Genomic DNA, 13,543 nt, shown 5'->3' on the forward strand with positions numbered 1-13,543 from the left:
TTTGTCATATGCACGTTCCTTTCTAATTAGTTAATTAAAAAGCTATACTATTTATCCCTCTCTCTCTCTCTAGAAAACCCACAACTACAAGGCTGCCTAATACCAACGGCAATGACCTTCCCTCCTTATTCATGAAGAAAATGGTGATTCCTCCTCATCCTCTTCTTCTTCGTCTGCTCCATCACCTCCTTCTCTACCTTTCTAAGTACTCCACATATATATCATATCTCTTAACCTAGAACTGATTCTTCTTCTTCTTCTTAGTTTTTGCTCAATTTTTCGTTCATGGGGGCTGGTTACTCTATGTCTTCAATCAGTGCCAGCAGATCAGGTTCGCCGGATCATCCTCCAGATCAAGCTAAGACGGGTCTCGGAGACCTACCGGAAAGTTGTATCTCTTACATTCTTGCGTATTTGGATCCGCCGGAGATCTGTAAACTAGCGCAAGTGAATAGGGTGTTCCGGTCTGCTTCCTCTGCTGATTTTGTATGGCAATCAAAGCTCCCTTCAAACTACAAGTGCCTTCTTGAAAAATCATTAGCCCTTGATGAACACAATAGTAACCGTACTCCGAAGAAGGATTTATACTCAAGATTATGTCGGCCAAATCTGTTTGACAATGGCACCAAGGTACAGTACAACGTACTATCTATATTTCTTAATTAGCTAGTTAATCGTTTATGCTCTTTTTTTGAAAGTAGTAGTACTGCTTAGAGCCATTAACGGCTAACAGATCTAGCTTGGTGATAAGTTAATGGTGATTATGGTTTGGCAAAACTAACAGGAAATTTGGTTGGACAAGAGTTGTGGATCTCATCCACAGGTTTGTGTGTCCATTTCATCAAAAGCATTACGGATAACTGGAATAGATGATCGAAGATATTGGAGTAATATTCCAACTGAGGAATCGAGGTACTTACTTGCATAGTTGCATAGCGAAGATTTCAATTACTATATATCAGATTTTCAAACCTCTACATGTATGCTTGTGGTGGATAGCTCATCGATCATGTGTGCTAAGCCTCAAGAATAGTCACATGTAGAGGATCTGACTTATAACCTCAATCCCATTACGGTTTAGTAAACGTGCTCTTATTATAATTCTAGCTTATTTCCAGTGATCTCACCGGTTAGACTAACCCACAAGCTTCTATAATTTCCCAAACTATTAGAGTTCTCATTTAGAACCTGCCAAGAATTCCTGCAAATTGGTTTTGATACGTACTCTTTGTTAGACTTATTCTCATTTTTGAAATTGATCACTTCCACAATTGTGTTTATTCTATTTAAAACCCTCTAAGCTTCTAGTATGAGAAAGAGTGTGAGCATTAGCTGCTAGAGATTAAGCCTTTCCCAGGTGGGCTCCTTATTCAAGATTCCATTGCATTCAGAGTCTAACCTAAAAAGATTTGATTCCATTTGTTAAATGACAACTTGCCTTGTGCTAGAGAGAATTTTCATTTATCTCACCAAAAACAAAAGGAGAGAATTTCATTTCTTTACATAAACGTATGTACGTGGTTGGCATCATCCTCATCCTCATCCTCATCCTCATGTAATCATTTGTTGCGTTTTGAACCTCCCTTTAGATCAAAAAACCATAATCGATACAAAAGCTTGAAGAGATGGTCTTGGTTTCACGAAAGCTGTTTTCCAATACCGTCGAAGTACCAAGTTATGTATTAACAGAAAACCAATAGAAAAAGAAACTTGCAAGAAATGTCAATCAACTATCTATACATTGGTTTAATATTAACAAACAAACTTATAAGTTTTCAAACCAAAAGATCTCACTTCCTTTCCAAACCGTCATCATATATATGATCTATATTATTGGATGACTAATATGGGTTTTTGTTTCTGATGTATAGGTTTAACAGAGTTGCATATCTTAAACAAATCTGGTGGCTTGAAGCACTAGGGGAGCTAGAGTTCGAGTTCCCACCGGGAAGCTATAGCCTTTACTTCCGGCTTCAACTCGGCAAGACTTGTTCAGGGAGATTTGGTCGACGAGTATGCAGCACTGATCTAGTACACGGCTGGGACAACAAGCCCGTCCGATTTCACTTATCAACGTCTGACGGCCAACGAGGTTTATCAGAGTATTATTTGCATGAACGATGCAGCTGGGTTCATTACCATGTTGGTGATTTCGTCAGCCACAGTCCGAAGCCTATGAAGATCAAATTTTCTATGATCCAAATTGATTGTACACACACCAAGGGTGGCCTCTGCTTAGACTCTGTGTTGATATGCCCAACCAAGTTAAGGGAGAAGCTAATGAAATGTAGTCTATAACTTTAGGAAATACAAGCAACTATATTCTCTAACCAAAACCAAGCAGCATATGATGTCTAGAATCCCTCTGTAATGTACATTTGAAACAAGCTATAGATATCAATGTTCTTCTGCATTCTATTCATTTGAGTATGTTAAGGTCCCTGTTATTGATGCAGTCTTTCCCTAAAACACGAAGGGAATCAGTCATATCCCCTCAACCCCAACTCATTTAGAGAACAGATGAAACAAAGGGTGGGACTACAATAATCCAATCTTGAGTACACAACATAACTATGAAGAACACACGAGTGAAAACATGTAGATATAATATTACTCAGAAACTAGGGAAGTTCTCGGAGTTCTTTTATAGAATAGATTACACTTGCAAGACATGGAGATAGAAAACCTCCGAACAATGAAACGAAAAAAAGATGATTGCTAAAGTCCTACTCAACTGAACTACCGAAGTACAGGTGTACGATGTCATGACAAATTCCATATTAAGCCAAAGTGAAAGAAACCAAGAAAAGAAGGGGAGGAGAGGGGGGAAACAGTTATTTTAAAAATGTGCTGTACAAAGATATATGCTGCCACTTACCAAATTGGAGCCAATAATCAGGCCGAATTATGTTAGTCATGCCTTCCAGCCGTATCCCATACTATCATCAAGATCATTGTTAAAAAAGCCGTTTTCTGTGAATTCACGGGCAATGTCTTGAACCATATCATCTTGCAAATGAAGGTTGGAGGGTAAATCTTGTGCTCTCTGATTGAATGCATTGCTACCACCACCTGCTGAAGAGTCGCTGTTTGCAGCAGCTTTGAAACTGTTACTCCTGCTTGGAGCAGGGCCATGACTTCCAGACACAGTTGGAGTAGCATTAGCGGCCGCGGAATTATTGCCTCCAAAACTCATCCCGTTCCTTGTCAAACTCCCATTAGAATTTGGTCCGGGAAGAGATTGCTGTCCCCCACTGTTATTAGACATCTCCTGCAGCAGTTGTTGGATCATATGTTGCTGCAAGGCCTGGTTGCCTTGGGAATTCGGCAAATTGGTTTGTTGTAGCAAGCTGTTAGAACTGAGTGACCGCTGCTGCAGCTGTGGTGTCTGATGTGGCTGTCGTGAGGATAAATGGGGACTTGAAAAGCCACTTCCGGGTAAACTCTGCATGGGCCCCGGTATTAAAGCAGTAGCACCTTGAAAAGGTGATGATGGACTTTGGTTGGAGTTATTGAAAGACGAAGATGCCTCCTGTTGAAGAGAATTTGCATTTGAATTCATCGAGTTCTGCCTCATGAGTAAATTCTGGTAATTGGTTAGTGCTGCTACTTGTGCTGAACCACTCAAAGCCCCTCGACTGGCAATGTGCTGGTTGTTATTCATTTGATTGTTTAGTCCCGGATGCAACGCCATTAACTTATTAAGAGTGTTCCTGTCAGTTGGCATCCCCTGAACACTTGCTAATTGCTCCATTTCCTGCATCTTTTGCATCTGGAGCTTGTTTGCACTCGCATGTCGGGGATAAACCTTCAAACCCTCTGCAAATTTCAACATAAGATAAAACAAACATATCAATACAAAGAATTAGAACCAACAGCTGAAACAAACAACAAGCAAGAAACAACCATACCAGGGCTCACGAAGAGTTTAGCACAACAATAAAAGGGGGAAAGAAAATGAGAAAGAAAACATATAGCCAAGCACCAACTTCACCGCATCATATATTGAATGCAAGAAACAAGAGGAATATTACTTCCTACAGGGAAGATATGAAGACAACAACAGAGTAATTCCAGTCAACTCCAGATGCACCATATCCAAACTTCATTAACTTAAGTACACACATAATACTCACAAGCATGGCTATTACCTCCAAATGAAAACCAACTATTTCACCAGAAGATGATTAACTCATGGAATGACTCGATTAAAGCTATAAACAGTACCGAACATATATCAGGGTCAAAACCATGTCATGGTCTGTTCAAGAATACGTAGAAGATGGTGCTGGAATACAGATATACAACTAATTGCAAAACATACTACAAACAATTCCAGAAGCAGTACGGAATTACAAAATGGAAAGAGGAATGGAAAAACAGGACAATACCAATTGGGCCAACTTTGCTTTCCCGGCAGAAGTCGATCAAATCCTTCATGCTGTTCACAACCTCTGATATCTGTTAAAAGTTGGAAAGTCAGCAACTGAAATAAAATTCAAGTAAAAAGATATACATACATGAGAAAACTGAAGATTGAAGTCTAAATAAAAAATCATGTCCTTGAATGTAATGAAATATACCTGCAAACACCTCACATATCTTTTAGAAAATCCCAAGTCATTCAGTGACTGCAACTCCAAACTCTTTGCGAGCTGCCGCCCAGCTGTCAAAACCCTGAAAGAAACAAACAACATCAGTGCAGCCCTTCTACTTTACGAGGAATTAAAATTGAATACCAAACTAGTTAACTGATCGCCTAGAAGACTCACAAATTGCTATTTGTTTGTAGGTCCTGCTGAGAAACCCCTTCAGATCCACTTTCAGCAATCGTACTCTGGCACTTCTGCGCAACCTGAACCAACTGATGGACCTGGAAAATATCATGGCTTCTAAGTTCACCACATGAGTCTATACTTAACTTTATCTACTTGTTTCTTAGCTAACAGTTATATCTACTTGATTAATCAGTTTTCATCACTTAATAGTACACTTGAAATTATACCATAAAGGGGAATATTTGTTTCTTTCAAAAACACACAGAAATTGTCAAAGTAAACTATCACAATTACATCAAAACATAACTTAAGACGGCTCATTGGAAGAAGCAAAGAACTAGATACTACCTTCCAAATTAATGTGGTTTAATGTACTCTCAGAAGAGGGCTAAGTCCATCTCAAGTGTTCTGATAATTTACTTTTAGGTCCTACAATTGCTTAGTTCTTATAATGTATGAATTAAACACCACATATTATTTAAACACCAAACTGAGAAGCCCCAATTAAGATTACTTATTACAACACAAACATTTCTAACATCTTCTAAGCACATCCTGCACAATAAAAGCCAAAACTTCACAAGGAACAGAAATGTAGTACCTGTGGAGCAACAAGTCTACGAGGAAGAAGCTCTTCATGGCGTCGTGCACAAAATTCCCAAGACAATATCTGAAAAGCATACCACAACATATTAGCAGCAGAAACTTTTCTTTTTTTAGAATCAGAACACTAACAAAACTAAATGTTTATAACCTTTAAATCTTGTGTAAACACGATACGAAGCTGACCCTCACGAACAACACGAAGTTGCTCGTATACACTCTCTTGAACTGCTTTTCCATATTCCAGCATCATTACACCAGAAGGAAATCTGCATTCCCTTGGCAAGTCTAGAAACAAAAGCTCATCGATGACTCCACTGCCAAATTTGATCTCATTAAGTCTAGGGAGTACTTCAAAGGTCGCCTCTGTAGACATCACATGAAGCTAATTAGGGCTTCAATCTAATAACTTAAGCATACATCAAATATTACAAAAGTTGATGCTATATGAGATTCCTAAGTAAGAGCTACATCCAGAGACTTCTCACGACTATCATTGTATCCTCTGGTTTTAAAAAACCTTGACAAGATACTTATTTTTAACCGAAATCTAAAATTTAAGGATTTTGTCTAGAGTTTTAGTTCCAGAAAGCAACACATTCACAGTTCCATGTTAAACCATGTTTTTGATTATTCAGGGCTACAACTGTTTTTCAGCCATCTCGTCCAACATTAACTCCTTTGAATTGCAATCTTATCACAATCTTCACTCTGAATTGCGTTGTGATTTGCATTGTTCCTTTCTACCAAGATGGCAAGATGTATTCCCCACACAGGCGAAAGAAACTAACTCAAGTTTAAGATCACATGTGTATAGAAAAGGATTTCACTAAGTGAAACGAAAAATTCCATGAGTATCTACACATAAGTGCAATTTGAACCAGAGTGAGCTACCCAACCCACAATAAGATTTGCCAAACCATGATATGCAAATAACAGAATTCACAAAGACTTCACAACATTTGCTTACCGAAGCCTCTTCCAGATTTAGATCCACAAATATCACACTGCCATGCATCCTGGCAAAAAAAGTCAAACAAGAGCAATACATATGTGAGACCACCATGTCGGCACATAACATAATCAGAAATCATTTCTAAGCAGATGTACTGAAAGTATGAGACACATGGCATGCAACTGGATAAAAAATTATGGTGGGTATATGCTAGCATAATAGTCAATTTTTGTGGTACAACAATTCTATTATACTAGAAGCACTAATCAAGAGCATATAACTGACCATAGAAGCCTGAGGGAAAACACCAAGCGCATGATGCCCAACATTGTCATATAATGACAGGCACCATCTCTTTTTAGCACGAGGAGAGTAATACTCTGTCACAAACTTCCTCCAATATGCAATACTATTGTCCTGTCAATAATATAAATCGACACATCATTAGATAAATTCAAATGACAATTTTGACCTGCAACGTTTTCCCAAATGAAATAGATGACAGGGAACTCACAGCTGGTCGTTGCCGCTGATGATATAGATACTGCATCAGCCTACGAGCACAAACACCACCATCATATGGACGTTTAATGGAAGCTGCTGGCTGCAGAGCTTGCTGTTGAAGTTGCTGTCTCAATTGCAACTGCTGTTGCTGTTGCTGTTGCTGTTGCTGCTGTTGCTGCATATGTGCTCTCTGCAATTGAGGCATGGACTGCAAAATTTGTTGCTGTTGCTGGTGCTGTTGCCGTAGTCTCTGCTGTTGAATCAAGGCTTGTATCTGTGGATTCCGTCCTTGGAACTGCATGGAATCTTGTCTTTGCAGTAGTTGCTGTAAAACCTGCTGCTGCATAATTTCTTCCTGCTTGATATCCAATCGCGGTTTCTTCTGGACATGGGCTAAATTATTTGGATCTTGAATGAAAGTTCCAGGGACACGTGCTCCCATGGGAAGGGGAACTTGGCCGGTTTGGGATGTGGGTAAGGATGTAACACTAGATGCCCCTTGCTGACGCGGGTGCTGGTGCTGCTGACCCTGCTGAAGTTGTTGAGAATTCTGATCATGCTGAGAATTCTGTTGCACTACAGAAGAGCCATCCATAATTGATGATCCTGACATGCTAATATTGTTCGACGAGAATGACATAGGGGAAGCTGGTAAGCGTAAGTAGGACTCGTTATTGATGCTTGCACTTCTCTGCAAATGGGGACCTCCTGAAAGTACAGAGTTTGCATCTGTGACCAAAGAACTTGCCCCAACACTTGGACCTGAATTCGCCACACTGCTTAAAACTGCATTGTTCATATCCCCAGAAACCGGACCCAAATTTGAACGCCCAGTTCCAGGAATTGAATTAGAAGAGTTCCCGAAAGATGAGCTCAAGTGAGAGTTAACTACAGACTGAGACTGCCCATCCCCTTGGAAGAAAATCCCAGAACTCGATGAAGATTGCGTTAATCCTCCAGCCACCCGTGAAGGCACCATAGGAGGCCCCGCCCTTTGGTGGCCAGAGTCTAAGTAGCTCTCCAGAGCCAGCCCTGACTAGTTTTTCCCACTAATCAATACCCTCAAACCCACACTCAATTTAACAAAAGAAATCAAACCAATGCGAAAAAGAACATGCCTAATATCACCACCTCAGCACATGAATAATACCACCATTCATTAGGGATCTAAGATAAAAACAACAAGAAACAACAGCATCAGCACTCGAACAATAAAATCCGAAAACATAAACTGCACTAAATTCTAATAACTAAGTTTACCCGAATATCCGAGACTCACACAAATCCCCAAGCTAACAAAATCTTAAAGTTTCTAATGAACCCCCAAAATAATAAAAACCCTAATTTCTAGCTGAGCTACTCCAAAAACACTAACCCAACCCCTATACGGGTCCGACCCAACATTGCTAGAGATCGAAACTTAAACCCTCTAAGCTCAATTAGCAATTAAACCAAACCAATTAAGTTTCAGCTAAAGCTATACTGAGAATCAAAAACACTGAAATCAAACCCAAATTTTCAAAGAAATGACTTAAATAATTCAATTCACAGTGAAATTGAGTCTTAATTGAGCAAGAAAGCGAGAAGATCGAGAAGTACGGACAGATTTTCAAGGCCGAAATTACGCAAAAGAAATCCAGTTCGATCGGAGCAGATGATTTTAATTTTTTTAATTTTAATTAAATTAGCGAAACAATAAAATTGAAAATGAAAATTTAAAAAGTGAGGGAATGAGATAAAATGTAAGACGGCGACTGACCTCAGAACTCGGGAGAGAGAGAGAGCTATAAAAGAGTTGAGCTGTAATTTGGAGACACGAGAATTTGCAGAGAGAAAAAGGAGGAAGAGAGGAGCAGGACGACGCCGTTTTTATACCGAGCGGGAATAGAGTGACCGGCTGCGTCGGTTGGCCTTGGCGCTGTATCACCGTGGATCAGGGGGCACGTGTCGGTACTCGGTAGTCGGTGATAGATCGCGCGATGTCGATGCGAAGACCAGGGAGACGTGGCGGGAGGGGATTGGAGGATCTCTAGGTTACTTATGATGGGCAGTGAGGATTGTAGTGCCTAGAGCCCTAGATGAGCCTTTAGAAGAAGTGATCGGCTGCGGTGGGTTCTAGAGGAGTAGGTCTACGGTCGTATCGTTCAAACTTCTTCAGAGGAGAAAGTGAGAGTCATGACAGGTGTTTATATATGATTGGGTGAGAGATAGAGACTGACACGTAAAATTGAACAAAAGTCTCGTGTGGCTTTGAGCAAATATTACATGAAGTTAGTATAAAAAAAAAAAGGATTAAATTAATTTTACCCTTGAGGTTTTCAGTCACTGTTCTCTTAATTTTAAAAATTTACCACGTAAAGTTTTTAATTTTCACTAAAAGAATATAAATAAAAAGTTAGGATGTAGTAAACCAATCCTCAGAATATACAAACAAATTCTAGTACCAATTTAGACCAGGACACACTGCAGCCAACAAACAACTTATGATTATTAGTTGCAAACTTGCAACGTGCGAAATGGTTTCAGAAGCTCAACAGCCTAGCAAACTTGACACCTCAGAACTCTGAAAATGCACGTTTAGCATTCATTCATGTACAACATTGTGTCATGTCTTCTATGTTTTTGAATGAACACATTGTTAATCAGAATGAAAATAAAACAATCATATTTGATTGGATTACATTATCCTAGCTTGGCCAATGGTTTATACTTCGTTATTTTGGTAGTGTTAGGATGGAAACAATCACCAGTGATTATTTAGAACTACTACTACGACACAAGTTCGCTATGCTCAATTGCTCATAGTCATCTTCATCGCATTTCAATCTTTTCCAGCGAACCTCGCTGCAGTTCCATGTTATTCCTCTAATACTCTGTGTTCTCTCCATGCATTACTGATCTGTTAATTTAACCAATAATTCTTGAAGTAACCACAGGTGTGCCCATGTAAAACTTCATGTCAGCACCGGACCTAAAAAAAGATGAAAAATAAAAAGCACACAAACACAAAACTTCTTAAGTTACAGTAAATCTGTTGAAGACTTTTAACTTCTCATTAGTAAATACATCATAGATTCATGAATTGTTTGGTCATGACTTCACCAGGTGAGTCTAAAGTATAGGAGAATTTGATGCTACATTCTTCATAAGGTGGTTAGAAACTAAGAACAAGTGACTTATAACTTCATGGTTGCTTCTATCCAGATTGATTCTTGGCCGCTCATCTTCATCATGTTTAAAGTATGTCTCGGAATCGACAATAAGCGTTTCTCCTCAATGTTATACACACCAACATCATCAAAATTATATCCATTACTGCCAGTCCAATCATTTACAAAGTAAATGCAATTCGTCAAGCATCTTGAAAAATTTGAAGCCAACACAGCTATTGAAGAATTGGCTCCTACAAAAAGAGCAAAACCACCCAAAGTGTGTATCTCGGTCCATTTACACTCATCGGCATCAAGTTTAATTTTGTAAACTTTGAATTTCTTTGTCTTCAGTATTCCCTCTTGGCCAGGTCGACGACGCTTCCAAACCGTGTACCTCCTAACCATCCATAGTTCTTTACGATCACTTAACTCCACTAGGTATTCCTTCTCACAATGATTATCTGCAGTATATTTTGCAACCAATTTTACATCTTGCAAGGTGAACTGATTAGAAGTAACAACAAAAGAATAAAGCCATTTCATACGCCGGAAGTAATAGAATTTATCTTCAACATAAACAACATCTCCAATCACAAAAGGAGCCCCTTCAAATCGAATGTAAGTCCATGTTGTGTCTTTATCAATCCTAATAAAAGCCAGTTGACAATAATTCTCATGTGTAACCGTAACAATACAATCTTTTGCATTTGAGATTGGGTATGCTGAAATTGTAGCCCTAAAAGTACAGTAGTCACTATCGCTAGCCCATTTTTTCAAATCATATTCTGAAATGTTTATTGCAGGAAGGTTGATGATAGATTTTTCTTTCGCAATCCGCCCTTTGATTCTAGATAATGGATTTATCAGGTTGAAGATGAAGTTCTCATCCATAGTTATTAACCAACCTTTTGAAAACCCACAAAATCGTCTTTTGGGCAAGTCTAATTGCAAATCGAGAATCTTATCAGGCGTGATGTCGCATAAATACCATGTCTCATCTAGAACTGAATCCGGTAATTCTTAGGCAGGTTTGCCCAATCTGAGGAATCTATAGTTTTGCACCAAGAAGAAGATTGATCGAACGTTTCAGTTTGCTGAATCAAAATTAAAGATGAGGTGTACGCAACTTTGTCTTCTCAGCCTTTGAAGTTTGGGGTGATATATATCAAAAGCATTCTGCACTCCCTCTATTTATAGAAGAAGATACGGTAACTCCTATAATGATTAGAATTGTGGAAAAACTTGTTTCCCATGAGTATTAGGATATTTATTCCGAGTCTCGAATGCATTTGGAAACCTATATTCCTAATCCTTATGTCAATCAGTACCCTTTACTAGTCCTACTAAAACATCTTCAAGCCCGTAGGTGCTTAATTATGTTGTTTTCTTTTTTTGATTATTATGTAGGTGGTGAATGATATCCAAGCTTTCTCCAAAACAAAGCCTTCCCGCCTTCTAGACAATACATGCAAGAGCTTCCGCCGCCAAGGAAAGCGAGGCCGACGAACACCACAAATTAACCACTGAGGATCCGAAACCTACTGCAATGAAATCCAGTTCGATCGGAGCAGATGATATATTTTTTTAATTTTAATTAAATTAGCGAAACAATAAAATTAGAAAATGAAAATTAAAAAGTGAGGGAATGAGATAAAATGTAAGGCGGCGGCGACTGACCTCAGAACTCGGGAGAGAGCTAAAAAAGAGTTGAGCTGTAATTTGGAGACACGAGAAATTGCAGAGAGAAAAAGGAGGAAGAGAGGAGCAGGACGACGCCGTTTATATACCTAGCGGGAATAGGGTGACCGGCTGCGTCGGTGGGCCTTGGCGCTATATCATCGTGGATCAGGGGGCACGTGTCGGTGACTCGGGTGAGGAATGTAGTCGGTGATAGATCCAGGAAGACTTGGCGGGAGGGGATTGGAGGATCTCTAGGTTACTTATGATGGGCAGTGAGGATTGTAGTGCCTAGATGAGCCTTTAGAAGAAGTGATCGGCTGCGGTGGGTTCTAGAGGAGTAGGCTACGCCTCTACGGTCGTATCGTTCAAACTTCTTCAGAGGAGAAAGTGAGGAGTCATGACAGGTGTTTATATATGATTGGGTGAGGGATAGAGACTGACACGTATAATTGAACAAAAGCCTCGTGTGGCTTTGAGCAAATTTACTATATACTAAAGTTGAGTTACTGTAGCTAAGGACCGTATGATTTTACGGGCAAGCCGTATGATTTTACGGTCTTGCCCTTATTTTGCGTTTATTTACATTACAGCCGCCGCCTTACGGCTTGGGTTTTGTGTGGGTGTTTTAGTTTTGACTTGACTCTTCTTTCAGAGAGAGAAGAGAGCCCAGAATCAGGAAAAAAAACCCACACACTCTTTCTGAGATTTTGACCCCAAAAAACTTTGTTCCCAGCAAAAAACCGAGAGAAAGGATCAATCAAGATCAAAAATATTTTAAAAAGGAGCAAACTTTCTGAGTCAACAAACTACAACGAAGCAGAAGATAACAGCAAAAGGCCGCGTCTTTCAATCTCTGTAAGCCTTTCTCTTCCTTATTTCCCATCTAGGTTTTGTTCTTGCATGTTCTTTTGTTTTGCTAGGTTTGAGTTTTCTTGAGCATTTCTGTTGTTTTCTGGTTCTGGGAAGCTTTTGGTTTCTCTAATTTGCTGCTTAATCTGGTTTCATTAGGAAGAACAGAGGCCAAATGGGGTGTTCTTAAAATTCAATTTTGGGAAGCTTTTGCTGGTTTTTTCTGAGCTGGGGTTGTTTTCTGCATCTGGGTTTGTGAGTTTTTAGGGAAAGTTTGAGTCTTGGTGGTGAAAAGGTTTGGGATTTGTGAGAGTCTTTGAGGGTTTGAGATTGGGGTTGGGTCTGATTTGTGGTGTTTAGGCAAGAGGAGAGATTTCGGGTTTGGTTTTCGGATGAGAATGGGGGTTTGTGGCCCCATTGTTGGTTAAAACTGTGTCAATTATCAAATCAGTCATCTCATATATCTTAGATGTATATGGATATAAGCTGTTTTTTTTTATTGTTATGAGCCAGTGGTTGCATGTTGTTCTTCTATATCCAAATTGGGTGTGTGCGATTGTCTGCCTTATTTATTAGTCATGAAAATCAAGTCTATATAAGCATCTATATGGTGTCCAGGAACATTCACAGTTATCAAAACCAATAAGAATGTTCGGTTTAACAGATAGATTTAACTAAGCTAATAAAAAAGATCTACACAGACCCGAATTAGGGTATTTTGTTTCTTTTTCCCATATGCTCCTAATCGATTTGTGGTTTTTTGTTTCTTCGTGAGATGCTTCTAATCAATTGGTTTAGTTTGCTCCATTTGTGTCTGTTGGTGGATAATCACATGTTTTATATGTGTATCAGTCTATTAGAATCAATATGGTGTGGATACGAATTTTATAATTCTCTTCCAAGAAATATATGGAGTCATTTGAATCAGAAAATGGGCTAATATTATTCTCATGTATCCACTCCTATGTGTCTTTATGAATGCCACTCATACTACATTCTGTAGATAAATCTTCTTTTTTTCC

General features: G+C 39.2%; 3 protein-coding genes across 3 annotated transcripts; 1 reads left to right on the plus strand and 2 right to left on the minus strand.

Moving 5' to 3' along the window:
• Positions 1 to 86: 86 nt before the first annotated feature.
• On the plus strand, positions 87 to 2,422 carry LOC101300676 (F-box protein PP2-A13-like). The gene is made up of 4 exons (XM_004308063.1): positions 87 to 143; positions 265 to 630; positions 785 to 912; positions 1,872 to 2,422. Exons 1-4 carry the CDS (start codon positions 132 to 134, stop codon positions 2,296 to 2,298), a joined length of 933 nt encoding a protein of 310 aa, XP_004308111.1. The 5' UTR covers positions 87 to 131; the 3' UTR covers positions 2,299 to 2,422.
• A 152-nt stretch (positions 2,423 to 2,574) lies between these two features.
• Positions 2,575 to 8,664, minus strand: LOC101300963. Its single transcript, XM_004308064.1, has 10 exons — positions 8,600 to 8,664; positions 6,851 to 8,007; positions 6,622 to 6,753; positions 6,352 to 6,400; positions 5,533 to 5,747; positions 5,380 to 5,448; positions 4,773 to 4,873; positions 4,584 to 4,677; positions 4,392 to 4,461; positions 2,575 to 3,819 (listed from the first exon to the last, which is right to left on the minus strand). Exons 2-10 carry the CDS (start codon positions 7,817 to 7,819, stop codon positions 2,915 to 2,917), a joined length of 2,604 nt encoding a protein of 867 aa, XP_004308112.1. The 5' UTR covers positions 7,820 to 8,007; positions 8,600 to 8,664; the 3' UTR covers positions 2,575 to 2,914.
• Positions 8,665 to 10,016: 1,352 nt separating this feature from the next.
• On the minus strand, positions 10,017 to 10,883 carry LOC101296159 (probable F-box protein At1g65740-like). Its single transcript, XM_004309175.1, has one exon. It carries the CDS (start codon positions 10,881 to 10,883, stop codon positions 10,017 to 10,019), a length of 867 nt encoding a protein of 288 aa, XP_004309223.1.
• Between the last annotated feature and the right edge of the window lie 2,660 nt (positions 10,884 to 13,543).

The sequence above is a fragment of the Fragaria vesca genome, linkage group LG7 (genome assembly GCF_000184155.1).
Source record: "Fragaria vesca subsp. vesca linkage group LG7, FraVesHawaii_1.0, whole genome shotgun sequence".
In the NCBI taxonomy this organism is placed as follows: Eukaryota; Viridiplantae; Streptophyta; class Magnoliopsida; order Rosales; family Rosaceae; genus Fragaria; species Fragaria vesca.

What these genes read in the sequence shown, in the direction of transcription:
- LOC101300676 (XM_004308063.1), top strand. An exon ending in TGTTTGACAATGGCACCAAG is followed by an intron (nt 631 to 784) that starts GTACAGTACAAC and finishes CAAAACTAACAG; the next exon opens with GAAATTTGGTTGGACAAGAG. An exon ending in ATTCCAACTGAGGAATCGAG is followed by an intron (nt 913 to 1,871) that starts GTACTTACTTGC and finishes TCTGATGTATAG; the next exon opens with GTTTAACAGAGTTGCATATC.
- LOC101300963 (XM_004308064.1), bottom strand. Translation starts at nt 7,819, where the DNA reads ATGGTGCCTTCACGGGTGGCTGGAGGATTAACGCAATCTTCATCGAGT. An exon ending in TAAATCTGGAAGAGGCTTCG is followed by an intron (nt 5,748 to 6,351) that starts GTAAGCAAATGT and finishes TGATGTCTACAG; the next exon opens with AGGCGACCTTTGAAGTACTC. An exon ending in AAGCAAAGTTGGCCCAATTG is followed by an intron (nt 3,820 to 4,391) that starts GTATTGTCCTGT and finishes TGAAATTTGCAG; the next exon opens with AGGGTTTGAAGGTTTATCCC.
- LOC101296159 (XM_004309175.1), bottom strand. Translation starts at nt 10,883, where the DNA reads ATGGATGAGAACTTCATCTTCAACCTGATAAATCCATTATCTAGAATC.